The sequence below is a fragment of the Amia ocellicauda genome, chromosome 9 (assembly GCF_036373705.1).
Source record: "Amia ocellicauda isolate fAmiCal2 chromosome 9, fAmiCal2.hap1, whole genome shotgun sequence".
Classification (NCBI taxonomy): domain Eukaryota; kingdom Metazoa; phylum Chordata; class Actinopteri; order Amiiformes; family Amiidae; genus Amia; species Amia ocellicauda.
In genome coordinates, this window is record NC_089858.1 from 33,590,207 (window position 1) to 33,604,963 (window position 14,757).

At 42.9% G+C, this 14,757-nt stretch overlaps 1 protein-coding gene and 1 long non-coding RNA gene across 3 annotated transcripts; one reads left to right on the forward strand and one right to left on the reverse strand.

The window, feature by feature from the left end:
- Positions 1-77: 77 nt before the first annotated feature.
- Positions 78-1,073, reverse strand: tas2r202 (taste receptor, type 2, member 202). The gene has a single exon (XM_066712574.1). The coding sequence runs from the start codon at positions 1,050-1,052 to the stop codon at positions 78-80; it is 975 nt and encodes a 324-aa protein (XP_066568671.1). The 5' UTR covers positions 1,053-1,073.
- A 10,238-nt stretch (positions 1,074-11,311) lies between these two features.
- LOC136759281 (uncharacterized) lies at positions 11,312-14,432 on the forward strand. 2 transcript variants are annotated; one of them, XR_010820019.1, is made up of 4 exons: positions 11,312-11,611; positions 13,714-13,755; positions 14,155-14,190; positions 14,319-14,432. It is a non-coding gene; the product is annotated as an uncharacterized LOC136759281 (long non-coding RNA). The 2 variants fall into 2 exon arrangements; XR_010820018.1 differs by lacking the exon at positions 11,312-11,611 and adding an exon at positions 11,858-12,169.
- The last annotated feature ends 325 nt before the right edge of the window (positions 14,433-14,757 follow it).

Genomic DNA, 14,757 nt, shown 5'->3' on the forward strand with positions numbered 1-14,757 from the left:
CCTCCAATGTCCCGTCGCCTTCCCCTGCTGCCCTCCATTGCCTCTCACCACCTCCCACTATCCCCCACCCGCTGGCCTCAGTGTTTGTCCTCCGCCGTGTCCTTGCGCTTGCCCTCCGGCACCTTGAGGCAGGCCAGGCAGGGGTACTCGTCTAAGAACTGGTTGTAGATGTGCAGCAGCTCCTTCCAGTTGCTCTTCTTGCTGTAGAGCAGGATGAGGGAGCTGGCAGCCGTGTAGACCGAGGTAAAGAGGCCGGTGAGGTACAACATGGCGTTGTGGAACATGACATTGCGGTAGTGCATGTACAGGTCCATCGCCACGAAGCAGAAGAACACTGCCACCAGGCCCAGCGTCATGCGGATCACCCTCATCTCCGAGCCCAGCTTGGGGCCATGGAAGCCGTTGGTGCTGGCCTTCATGTGGTACAGGTGGATGCCCAGGTGGATGACGATGGAGATGCTGGACTTGATCACCAGCAGGCCGGGGACGAGGTCGGACATAATTAGGTAGTAGCCCATGTAGATGTAGCCTGAAGTGGTCACGGGGACCAGGATGCCGCAGTCCATGTTGCCGTGTGTGGTATTGTTGATGACCAACACTGAGACCATGGGCATGCAGGTCCCGAAGCCCACCAGGAGGATGGCCAGGGACACGGTGGTGGTGTGCTTGAGGAACCCCTCCTGGATCCTGGTGTAGCAGTGGATGGGCTCGATCACCAGCTTGGTGCTGTAGAAGAAGGACAGGAAGGCGGTGGTCCACACGATGGAGAACTTAAGGCTGTAGATGACCACAATGAGGAGGGAATAGACGAGATCATTCAGGATGCAGACGATGTCCAGATTGTCCAGGGTCATCCACAGGTAGCAGGCCAGCTGGTGGGCGCCGTTGCAGAAGCACAGCGTGGTGATGATGATCTCGCAGGGCAGCAAGTGGCCATTCTTGCGGTAGATCTTCAGGTTGGTCAGCACGATATAGACGTTGAAGAAGATTGTCAAAAAGGCCATGATGCTGGTCAGTACCCAGATGGAGTATTTTGTGTCATTCAATGACATGGTGCCCCTGTCTCTCTCAGGCGTTTCTGTCTGTCGGAGGAGGAGAGCAGGGGAACAGATTTCACAGCGGCTAAAAAAACACACATTCAAGCAGGGTTTTAATAGCAGTACATTTATAGTGTTTTTTCTCCAGTGCAAAATGTGTTCCTTTTTTAATGGAATCTGTGTTAAACTGGAACACCAAAACACTTTCTAAACAGCACGATTGAAAGATTGGTTTCAGATCAGTTCGCTTCATTTATATATATGTATATATTTATAATGTTACCTTTATCATCATCTGAGGTGTAAAAGCCTGTCACCCATCTATCACTTCTTAAAAATATTTAAAACCAAAAACCTAATTTGGAACAATATCATCAAAATAATAATAATAATAATAATAATAATAATAATAATAATAATAATAATAATAATAATAATAGTAGACTCACCAAAAGCCATCAAAATAATAATAATAATAATAATAATAATAATAATAATAATAATAATAATAATAATAATAATAGTAGACTCACCAAAAGCCACACGTACACAAAACAGAAATGGCATTTAATTGTATTTGCTAACCTCTGCACAGTTACAATATGAGAAGAGTCCACTAGAGGGCGTAGTAAGACAGGGAAAATGAACTGCCCAGGCAAAGTAAACAGACAGCATAATTGCACGTACGTGTTTTACTGTGGATATTTAATTTGCAAACTGGCATCTAAAATCATTTGTTCTGAACATACAATTACATGGGTGGTTGTGTGCTTTTATTAAGTTAGATTCCAAACAGGCGGAGATGTAGACCAATTAAAACTTTGACTTACCGGCAAATCACAGTACAAAAGTTCTAACCTGTACCCTGTACCTCACCACACTTTAATTTACTGTCAGAAGGCCAATAATCTTGACATGTAAGGTCCTGAATGACTCACAAATCATAAATTAATTAGCTCTCAGGAGCCTCTGGGTGCTGGGAGTGGAGCCTGGCCCTGTGCGGGTTTATACCCCGACTTTGAATTTCACACAGGAAATAAATGAGCCCAAACCTTTTAGCTCTGAAGAATGTCCCTGTGTCCTGCTGTTGGACTTCCAATACAGTTCCTCCTGTGACACAGAAAATTGGCAGCAGCTGCGGTTTATTGTGTGAAGGGCAGGTCAGCCGTGTCGGGCTTCTGTCTGAGAGTCTCCAGCAACAGTTATTCAGGTCTGGTAGGCAGCCAGAAAGCACTCGCCCCGATTTCACATTAATCTCTCTGTCACCATAGAGGCTGCTGCGAAACAAGGTCCATTAAACTAAGGTGTGTGTGTGTGTGTGTATATATATATATATATATATATAAAAAAAGCAGAATTCAATAACGTTTAAAATGTGAGTTTGTATCCCAACTTGAGACAAAACTGAGAAGAAAACTGTACAAACTGTGCGGATGTGTATTCCTCAGGGGTCTTGGTTGCCAGTCCACAGTCACTGCCCACCCACTGTCATCTCCAACTAAGAGACAGAGTTCAGTTTTGCAGCATTAGTTGGTGTACAAGTTGTCAGTTTTTTTCTTTCTTCAGTCCTGGGATTGCAAAAAAATTAAACCACGACAGCAGTGTCTTTTATAAGCTGGAGAGTTTTTCTCGGATCATTACATTTCTAGCAGAATTAAACTTAAAATCAATTAATCAATTAATTAGTCAGCCTACTTTCAACCCACAGACTCTTCATATACAGGAAACACAGCAGCCAACTATAAAGGAAAAATAATGATAAAGTAGGTGAACAATCCCTCGACTGGATTGCAAGGAGATCGACTGGATACAGAATAATGATACCACCAGCAGCTCTTTACGCAGTGTTTTACTTGGACAGTGATTGTGGTTGTGGGTGGGGTGGGGTGGGGTGGGGTGGGGTGGTGGGGGTTGGTGGTTCTGGTAGCTGTGGGTTCAGATTTGTTTTGGTGTTGCCAGACACTTAGGTGACCGCGCAGCAGGAGGCCCATGTTTGTCCGGCTGAAAGCCTATTCAAATGCTCTTCCTGCAGCAGCACATCCCCAGCTTACAACAAGGCTTAGCAGAGACCCGGTTTGCATGCAAAGCTATAGGACAAGAGCAAGACGTTCTCACTGATGTTGGGAGCCAGTATGGATGCTTCCCCAGAGTCTTTAGCTCCCCTTGTTTATATGTGATGGTAGCTTGCATTAGAAACATATTCAAAATTCACACTTTGAAACAAATACATTACAAAACTATATATATATATATATATATATTTAGTTATAAGCTATAGTTCTACATCAATTACATTAAATAAATGCATAAATACAATAAATAAGTAACTAATTTGCATGAATGGTGAGGAGTATGTGAATATAATGTTTGGGTTTTGTGTGCTTTCTCTTTTTCTTGTTCTCTTCCTGGACTTTTTGTTTGCACACTCATCCCATTATCCACTATTATCTGCATCTAAATAAACATAAAATGTAAAAAAAACATGCTTTCTGTAAAACAACAACAACAACATAACAACAACAAAAACAACAACAACAACAACAATAATAATAATAATAATAATAATAATAATAATAATGTCTTTCAAAATATAATTCCTTCTCAGGCCGCTATTATAATTTGTCCTAACCTGTGTGCTGATCCAGGCTGTGTGCTCAGAGAGATTTGGGGGGAATTTGCAAGACCCTGATTTGCCTGAACCACAACCTTGGACTGTTATTGAGCCGGGCTGAGCCGGGCCAGGAGGTAGGAGCTTTGTGTGGGTTCCCCCCGCCTTTCCCTGCCCGACGAACACTGAGGACATTTGTGATGGACAAACCCCCAGCATCCTTCCCCTCTCTCTCCTGTAGAACACCCCACTCCTTTTTTGCGTTGTTTTTCTGTTTGTTTGTAGTTTTCAGTGCTGCTCATACCCAGGGTCAGGATCTGAAGTTAGGCGGAACAATAGCAGGTGAGAAAACTTTAAAAAGATACAAATTAATAATAATAATAATAATAATAATAATAATAATAATAATAATAATAATAATAATAATAACACTCATGTCTACTTTGCAGTTTAGTTTTAAATTAAATATCTGCTTCTGAAACACAAAAGAAAGCAGTGATATATATAGCATATGTGTCTGCAGTTTCTTTTTGTCTATCTTTGCAACGCGTCTTGTGAAAGTCCTCTCCCCGGGGCGCTTTTTAATCCCCAGGCGGTTTGTGGGTCAGAGAACAGGCAGGTGGAGGTCACCTGTGGCTTGTGGTCCCCATCTCTAGAGCTCTGTTGGGCCTAACGCTGTGAAGACTGCGCACTACGATCTCTCGCCCCCCACAGCTGAGAGCGGGGCTGGGGGTCTATTTATACAGATGCAAAGTCTCGTCTCTCTACCTCTCATCTACCGTTTTTATTTTGAGAGCGGTGATGAGCCCCTCTCCTCTGTGTGCTGTATTGCAACTGAGAGATGGGGTGAGGTTTTCAAAGCAGCAATGTTTGTGTATGTGTGTGTGTATGTATGTGTGTGTGTGTGTGTGTGTGTGTGTTATTTCTTATTTGGTTTTATTTGTTAGTTTGTTTTTTCCCCCACAACATTATGAACATAATTAACTTCCTTTGGTCAGACTGTATAAACTGTGGTTGCTGTTATATGATAGTCAAACCTTGTACACACAAATAAATACATACATACATAAAACCAATGCTCTAGTAAGTCCAGTTCTAGTATCCACAGCAATCTCACCCCAGGCCTCCCTTTAAAGCTATAATCAACAGTAATTAAGCCGCCCAACTTTCCCCCACATTATCTCAACCGGCAATAAAACTCAAGAAATGAATCATTTCCCCCTGAGCAGCGTAGGCAAAGGGTTTTATTCTATGTGTGCAGCATCTGCTTCATGCAATTGAACAAACAAACAAACCAACAAACTGTGAAGCCAAGTAAATGCAAATAAAACACCAAGCCAGAATAAACATGTGCAGAGTTATAACCGCTCTGCTCTCCAGTGCGTTCCTCTCACCTGTGTTCCCCTTGTGAGTCAGCGTCCGGAGAAGAGCGCTTTGTGTGGTGAGGAGTGAAAACTGAAGGCTTTGACCTGACCATTCTCTCTTACTGTAGGTTTGTAGGAGAAAAAAAAGAAAGATTGAATAAAAATTATCCTGTAAACGATTAAACAAGTAACAATCAAAGAATTTAAATAAATAATATAAACTGTGCCCACCAGATTTATTCAAATGCCTGAATAAATAGGAACAAAAGACAGCATAAAAAAAGAAAGATTTAAAAATTGCATAACATGTCCTGCTGAATAAAAGTCTACAATGTTATACTGTAATCTTATTAGCATTTCACAGAGCAAAGTCACATTTTCCAGTTTTTCTGAAAATTTGGTTGGGCATTTATTATGTTATTAAGGAATATGTCCCTAGTTTGGGAATATTTATTACAGAAGAAAGTACATCTCTGTCTCACGGTCTGCCTGTGTCGGCCTGTGGCCAGGCTGTGGTCACTGAGGCTGTACTCGGCCAGGATCTGTCTCTGCTTCGTATCTCTGACAGTGAAGAGAGACTCTGACAGATTATAGTTTCTGTTTAGGGCCTGATAACAATCCAGTTAATTTGGGGATTTTGTTTCTATATCCCAATATTCCAGTTTGCAGTTTTGTGGTTAGTTTTAAACTTAATGCTTAATTCTGCCATGCATGCTATATTTTTTATTAATTTTTTATTTGCTCCTGCAGAGTTCAGCATGTAGATTTGATTGGGTGTTTGTCCCATTTAGTGTAGTCCTGTTGACTGAGGTTCTCGTGACCCTCCATAGAAAGTGGACTGGTCCTCTTCTCTTAAAGACTGCATTAATGGTACATACGCAGAGGTAAATTGTATCAGACTGACTCTGTTCTAAACCATGATTAAAGATGTTCTTTATGTTTATAATCGACCGCCCCCAGTCTGTCCCCCAGCTCCAGACTACATGCTAGATACTCGTAGGGTTTGCGCACTATGCAGAGGGGTTTGCGTGGCGCAAATGGCTATCGGACAAAAATGAGCATTATTTGCCATATTCAAAACCCTGTTTTGCAAGGCGCAATCCATTCTGTGCACAGCACAAACTGGGAGTGTCTGAAATTATATATGATTCCTGCTATATTCGTAGCTGTGCGCCGTGAAAAAAACAGGTTTGTGACACGCAAAACAATGCATTGAAAAGCATGTTGTTAACTTCACGCACAGCACTATTTCAGGGGACAGTGACTGGACAGCGACATTCCAGCGCACAGTCAACAATAGGGCTGTCTATTTTTATGGTTGTATGTGTGCTGCACCTGAACAAGTTCCTAACAGTCTTGTTTTTTTTTTTACATAATGACAATACAGTGAGGGAAAAAAGTATTTGATCCCCTGCTAATTTTGTATGTTTGCCCACTGACAAAGAAATGATCAGTCTATAATTTTAATGGTGGGTGTATTTTAATAGTGAGAGACAGAATAACAACAAAAAAATCCAGAAAAACACATTTCAAAGAAGTTATAAATTGATTTGCATGTTAATGAGGGAAATAAGTATTTGACCCCTTCGACTTAGTACTTGGTGGCAAAACCCTTGTTGTCAATCACAGAGGTCAGACGTTTCTTGTAGTTGGCCACCAGGTTTGCACACATCTCAGGAGGGATTTTGTCCCACTCCTCTTTGCAGATCCTCTCCAAGTCATTAAGGTTTCGAGGCTGACGTATGGCAACTCGAACCTTCAGCTCCCTCCACAGATTTTCTATGGGATTAAGGTCTGGAGACTGGCTAGGCCACTCCAGGACCTTAATGTGCTTCTTCTTGAGCCACTCCTTTGTTGCCTTGGCTGTGTGTTTTGGGTCATTGTCATGCTGGAATACCCATCCACGACCCATTTTCAATGCCCTGGCTGAGGGAAGGAGGTTCTCACCCAAGATTTGACGGTACATGGCCCCGTCCATCGTCCCTTTGATGCGGTGCAGTTGTCCTGTCCCCTTAGCAGAAAAACACCCCCAAAGCATAATGTTTCCACCTCCATGTTTGACGGTGGGGATGGTGTTCTTGGGGTCATTCCTCCTCCTCCAAACACAACGAGTTGAGTTGATGCCAAAGAGCTCGATTTTGGTCTCATCTGACCACAACACTTTCACCCAGTTCTCCTCTGAATCATTCAGATGTTCATTGGCAAACTTCAGACGGGCCTGTACATGTGCTTTCTTGAGCAGGGGGACCTTGCGGGCGCTGCAGGATTTCAGTCCTTCACGGCGTAGTGTGTTACCAATTGTTTTCTTGGTGACTATGGTCCCAGCTGCCTTGAGATCATTAACAAGATCCTCCCGTGTAGTTCTGGGCTGATTCCTCACCGTTCTCATGATCATTGAAACTCCACGAGGTGAGATCTTGCATGGAGCCCCAGACCGAGGGAGACTGACAGTTATTTTGTGTTTCTTCCATTTGCGAATAATCGCACCAACTGTCGTCACCTTCTCACCAAGCTGCTTGGCGATGGTCTTGTAGCCCATTCCAGCCTTGTGTAGGTCTACAATCTTGTCCCTGACATCCTTGGACAGCTCTTTGGTCTTGGCCATGGTGGAGAGTTTGGACTCTGATTGATTGATTGCTTCTGTGGACAGGTGTCTTTTATACAGGTAACGAGCTGAGATTAGGAGCACTCCCTTTAAGAGAGTGCTCCTAATCTCAGCTCGTTACCTGTATAAAAGACACATGGGAACCAGAAATCTTGCTGATTGATAGGGGATCAAATACTTATTTCCCTCATTAACATGCAAATCAATTTTTAACTTTTTTGAAATGCGTTTTTCTGGATTTTTTTTGTTGTTTTTCTGTCTCTCACTGTTAAAATACACCTACCATTAAAATTATAGACTGATAATTTCTTTGTCACTTACCACTTCCGTAGGAACCCGATTCGAAACGTCACTCTATCAAAGCAACTTGTGCGCCTTCCGTGCATTAACGTGGCAGTGAACCCTTGATCCTGCAGGAGCGGGGCCACAGACCCAGATAATAACACACAGCTGGCTAGTTCACTGAGTAGTTACAGCTGGACATATTCACTGAACGGTACAGAGCACCCAGCTCCACTGTGCTGTCATAACAACTAAACACATTGTGGGGTGCAGGAAGCTAATCATGCACCACCACGTGACACGGGAGCAGTTGTCACCTATTAGCGCAGCTAATGCAGGACAACAGCAGGCTCTACCATGACCATCAAACCATAACACTGCGGTGCGCAGGAAACCGTTCATGCACTCTTCGCATAACATGGGATCATTGGCCACTTGCTCCACTAGCCCAGCTAGGAGCGAGGCCACACCAGCTCTACAATGTTGTACAAATGAACATCAATATATATAGCGTGGCAGCAAGAGCATTCATGCCGCCTGCGCACAGCACAGGAGCATCCAACTCAACTGAATAGTACAGAGTGGAAGCGCTCTATTGTGCTGACAATTAGATTTTGTACAAATGAACTACACTCACCTAAAGGATTATTAGGAACACCTGTTCAATTTCTCATTAATGCAATTATCTAACCAACCAATCACCTGGCAGTTGCTTCAATGCATTTAGGGGTGTGGTCCTGGTCAAGACAATCTCCTGAACTCCAAACTGAATGTCTGAATGGGAAAGAAAGGTGATTTAAGCAATTTTGAGCGTGGCATGGTTGTTGGTGCCAGACGGGCCGGTCTGAGTATTTCACAATCTGCTCAGTTACTGGGATTTTCACGCACAACCATTTCTAGGGTTTACAAAGAATGGTGTGAAAAGGGAAAAACATCCAGTATGCGGCAGTCCTGTGGGCGAAAATGCCTTGTTGATGCTAGAGGTCAGAGGAGAATGGGCCGACTGATTCAAGCTGATAGAAGAGCAACTTTGACTGAAATAACCACTTGTTACAACCGAGGTATGCAGCAAAGCATTTGTGAAGCCACAACACGTACAACCTTGAGGCGGATGGGCTACAGCAGCAACAACAGCAGAAGACCCCACCGGGTACCACTCATCTCCACTACAAATAGGAAAAAGAGGCTACAATTTGCACAAGCTCACCAAAATTGGACAGTTGAAGACTGGAAAAATGTTGCCTGGTCTGATGAGTCTCGATTTCTGTTGAGACATTCAGATGGTAGAGTCAGAATTTGGCGTAAACAGAATGAGAACATGGATCCATCATGCCTTGTTACCACTGTGCAGGCTAGTGGAGGTGGTGTAATGGTGTGGGGGATGTTTTCTTGGCACACTTTAGGCCCCTTAGTGCCAATTGGGCATTGTTTAAATGCCACGGCCTACCTGAGCATTGTTTCTGACCATGTCCATCCCTTTATGACCACCATGTACCCATCCTCTGATGGCTACTTCCAGCAGGATAATGCACCATGTCACAAAGGTCGAATCATTTCAAATTGGTTTCTTGAACATGACAATGAGTTCACTGTACTAAACTGGCCCCCACAGTCACCAGATCTCAACCCAATAGAGCATCTTTGGGATGTGGTGGAACGGGAGCTTCGTGCCCTGGATGTGCATCCCACAAATCTCCATCAACTGCAAGATGCTATCCTATCAATATGGGCCAACATTTCTAAAGAATGCTTTCAGCACCTTGTTGAATCAATGCCACATAGAATTAAGGCAGTTCTGAAGGCGAAAGGGGGTCAAACACAGTATTAGTATGGTGTTCCTAATAATCCTTTAGGTGAGTGTATACTATAATGGAAATAAGATTAAAATAAAGTTTGCATGTGTGGTTTGTAACACGTATCTCTGGCTAAATATGGAGGTTCATAAACTGGACACAAGGTCAAACCTCTCTTGTTTGGAGAGCTTCATTGGCTGTAAAAACGAGAATGGGGTATTTATGTGTTTTTGGTGGTGGTGTGTATGTGTGTGGGGGGGTCTGTTCTCTGTTTCATGTCCAGAATGATTCTCAGCTCAAGCTTCCGTCTGTGCATTTCGCAAATATATCAGTCGCACCAAACTCCAAGAAAACATGGACTCTGTAACACTGTGTCTGATGCTATGTGAGTATGCATTTGTTATTCAGTATATAAATAATTAAATACAGAAAGAAATAAGACTATGAAATTGCATCTTTTCATTAATACTGATTATGATAATGATAACTGCAAAAATGTGCTGATAACCAATTGATAATAATTGATTTTTTTTTAACAAATGAACTCAGGGTTAAGGATTTGTTTTGAATGTAGACTCTGCTATGGACTAGGCTATGGAGGTGCGTTCCTTACATATTTGTATTCATTAATGCATTGATACATTAGGGCTGAAACGTGTGGAAATATAAACCTACTCCTTAACATCAGAATAACCAGAGAATTTGTGTGCACCAAGACAATAAGGTCAGGTCTTCATCAGATCTGTGTGACTTAATTTCTGTCTTATGTCTCACAGACACAACTACAGCCCTATCGGCCCCAGAGAAGCCCACTCTGTCTGTGAGCCCCAGTGCGGCGGGAATGGACAGCAGTGTGGAGCTGCGCTGTGACGCCCCGCGCTCTCTCTCAGAAGTCCAGTGTCGTTTCTACACAGAGGCCGGTGGACAGGAGCTCGGACAGGCGCAGTCGGACAGCCATGGCTGTGTGCTGTCAGTGAGCGGGACAGAGCTGCTGGGGGGCAGAGCCTCAGGGTTCACAGCTGAGGTCTCTGTGCTCTGTGATTACCGACAGGGAGAGACTCGCTCACAGCCCAGCCAGGACATCAGTGTGATGGTTTACAGTACGTACTCCACTACAGACAGACTCACATAGCATGACTGTGAATAATGTGTATTGTTTTAAGAATCAGGTGGTGAAGTGGTGCAATGGTTAGCGCTGCTGCCTCACAGCTCCAGGGGTCCTGGGTTTGAGTCTCAGCTCAGGGTACCTATCTGTGTGGAGTTTGCATGTTCTCCCCATGTCTGTGTTGGTTTCCTCTAGGCACTCTGGTTTCCTCCCACCATCCAAAGACATGCAGGTTAGGTTAATTGGCCACACTAAATTGCCCTGTAGGTATGCATGTGTGTTGCCCAGCGATGGACTGGTGTCCTGTCCTGGTTTTCATGCCTGCCAGGATCGGCTCCAGTGTCCCCTGTGACCCACAAAGATAAGTGGTTTTGAAAATGAATGGATGTTTTAAGAATAGGACACATTGAAATATTGACTTATAGTCAGGAAAATTATACCTCTGCAAGAATGAATTTGAATTTGTAGCTAAAAGATGCTCTTGTAAATTCTCCTGTTTTTCTCCAAACAGATGTCAAGACAAGACCAGAAATTAACTTACCCCCAAATGTCATTACTGAGGACAGTCCTGCTGTGATTAAATGTAAACCTGATAAAGCAATACGCTGTTACTTCTATATTGGGAACAGTACAAATCCATTCAAATCAGAGCCCTACAGTGAGGATTATAAAACATGCGCCATCGTTGTTCCTGGAAGGGAGCTGCTGCAACAGGGAGACACCAGGGAGGTCTCTGTGAGCTGCATTGCAGAACTGACTCTGGGCGGACAGACAATCATCTCTCCACACAGTGAGAGCAAGACAGTGATGGTGAATGGTAAGTGGAAGTGTTTTATAAATTGATATATGTTCCCCAGCAGCACAAAATAATTACAGTAATATTATATACAGGTCCACTCTCATTTATCCGCCAAATTTAGTTTTCATAAAATGTGGCGGATTAACAAATTTGGCAGATGAATGAGGATACATGCCTTATGCATGCATGTGATTTGTTAAGAGGGGGAGATAAAGGCATAGGAGAGAGAAATGGTGAAAGAGAACACTGTTGAGCGCAGTGTCACTTGAGAAGTGAGAAGGAGGAAACGAGAAATATACCTCATACTGAGATACTGAAAAGAAAAGTGAAGCTGGACGCTTGCAACTTGGGAGTGTGGGCAGAACTGAAAGGGACCTTGAACCCAGCTAGCTGTTTTCTTCCCTGATTTCAGCTGATGTGCATATTCTGCAGATCAAATAAAGACAAGCAATCCCCTCTCTCTTTAGTGGCTGTGATATTTCGGCCCCGTTTGTGTACAGCATGTTATCAGAACCTAGAGGGGGGCTGGGGTTAATTGCTGATTGGGTAGTTGGTGCTGCCTATGGGGGTTTACAGGTATGTGTGAGTTTATTATCTTTTCAATCGAAGGTTATTATTTGACGTGTTGAGTGTTTTTTGCACATTGATTTCTATCAGTTTGGAGTGTGTGTCATTTCGATTCTACGTGTTCCTGTTTGGTTTATAGTAAAAACTTTAGTTTGGAGTTGTGTCATGTTGTTATTTATCTGTTAAAACCCTTCTGTGTGTACTCATGCTGATTGTATTTATACTCTCCATTCACTGAAGTATTGATAACACAGTGCCACTTTGTATTGCTGCTATTGTCTGATTATTGAATGATTTATTGTATGCGAGTGAACTTTAATTATTATTTTATCGTATCCAAGAGTCAACTTTTTCACTTTACATTGGATGACTTATCATTTGGTGGACAAACGAGTACTAAATACAAGTACTGAGATTCAAAACTCTATGGCAGATGGCAGTGTGCTAACTGGTGGATTAACAAGTAGTTTTATAATGGGAATTAATTTGTTCTTGGTGATTTTTGATGGAATTGCAAATTTCGCAGATTAACCAGTGGTGGATAAACGAGAGTGGACCTATATACTATATACGTATATAGTGGGTGAAGCAATTATATACAGATGGGTGATAAATTAAAGGAAAAAAACAATATAAAGCATCTCAGTAAGGTGTTGGGCAGAACAGCTTCAATGCTCTTGGCACAGATTCTACGCATCTCTGGACTCTACTGGAGGGATGAACACCATTCTTGCAAAAGATATTCCCTCATTGGTGTTTTGATGATGGTGGTGGAGAGCGCTGTCGAACATGTCACTCCAAAATCTCCCATATGGTTCAATTGGGATGAGATTTGGTGACTGTGAAGGCCATAGCATATGATTCACATCATTTTCATACTCATCAAACCATTAAGTGACCCTCGTGCCCTGTGGATGAGAGCATTGTCATCCTGGAAGTGACCACTCCCATCAGGAGAGAAATGTGTCACCACAGGATAAAGTGATCACTCAGAATAACTTTGTAATGCTTTGCAGTGACCCTACCCTCTAAGGGCACAAGTGGACCCAAACCATGCCAGGAAAATGCCTCCCACAGCATAACAGAGCCTCCGGACCCCCTCACTGTAGGGGTCTAACAGGCAGGCCTGTACTGTTCTCTTGGTGTCGCCACACGTGTCGCTTGGCATTTGTATACACGCCACAGAGCATGATAGGATTGTATCATGCAGTACACCTTTTTGGAGTCATCTGCATTTGATATGTTCCTCCACTAATTTATTCACATTTTTCTCTTTAATTTGTCACCCGTCTGTATATGCACGTAATAATAATTCAAAATAATTCAATTTAACTACTTGGATTATTGTTTTATAAAAAAAATTGCTTATTTAAAAGAAACATATACCCAGTAAAGTTTCACAAATGTGTAGCCTTTAATGTTTTGGTTATATATATGGGTACAATTATACTGAGTGAGGGATTGGTCTCATTGCCTCCTCCTTGCCACACTGACAACTGACACACTCATCCTTCTGGTAGCTGTAATGCAGTATTATGTGATGTCGTTTACAGTGACAGCTGGGCAGAAGACAGCAGAGAGAGCGGGCGGAGCTGGTGAGAGGAGTGTCTGAAGAACTAAACTTCATAGCTCTGTCTGTCATAACTTCACTGATCCATACATGCAGTGAAGCTTACTATACCCCATATCTACTGCACTTGTCAGACGTGAGGGGAATGCGGTTTCGAAAAGCTGCCATCTGTCAGTAAGACTGGCTTTGATCTGACGTAACACTGCACTGTAACAACTGGTCGCAGAGCATGTGAGACATGGACCTGTGGTGCAGTGAGGTCTGGGCATGTGTTTCTTAGTGATCCAGAGTTTTTGTTGAGAATGGGATGGCAGCAGGTCTTGAGCAGTGTACCTCAGCTGGCTGTGTGGGAGTGGAGAGAGTGTGAGTGTGAATGTGGCCAATATCTGTAGATGATTATTGTGAATCTCATATTGTGTTCTAGATACGACTGAAGTAAATGTGTCCACAGCTGGACCAGGTGAGTAATCATCTTGACAGACAAGAAAGTGTTTGTTTGTTTGTGGATTTATTGCTGATATGCGACTTGGCAAAAATGCTGCGAGACGCCCAGCTTCTGAATTGTGATGAATGGATATTCTGTTCTAGGTTTGACTCAGAGGTTTGAGTCAGAGGTGCCTGCTGATAAATACTGTAAGTGTCACAGTTATGTCATATATTATTTTGTATTTATATACTTATTTTTGCTGAAGTGTTGTAGTGTGAATTTATTAATGGTCGAGTTTCTGGTCCAACCATGAAAATCCTTTTTTCTCCTTCCCGAGATTGTAGTCACCCTGTCGTGCTGTACAGCACAATGTCCCCTATAAATTCACAGCTTCTCATAGTCACGGTCCAGAGTCCTGGTAATTACAGCTGTTTCCTTTTCATCAAGATTTGGAGACAATATATGTATCTAGCAGCCGCACAAATCTTTCTGTATAATGTCCTCTCTCTCTCTCTCTCTCTCTCTTTCCCTAACGCCATTCCAACCTTCTGTAATTACCCTTCACTCTTTCTCTCAGCCCTGGAACAGGCCATCATCTCT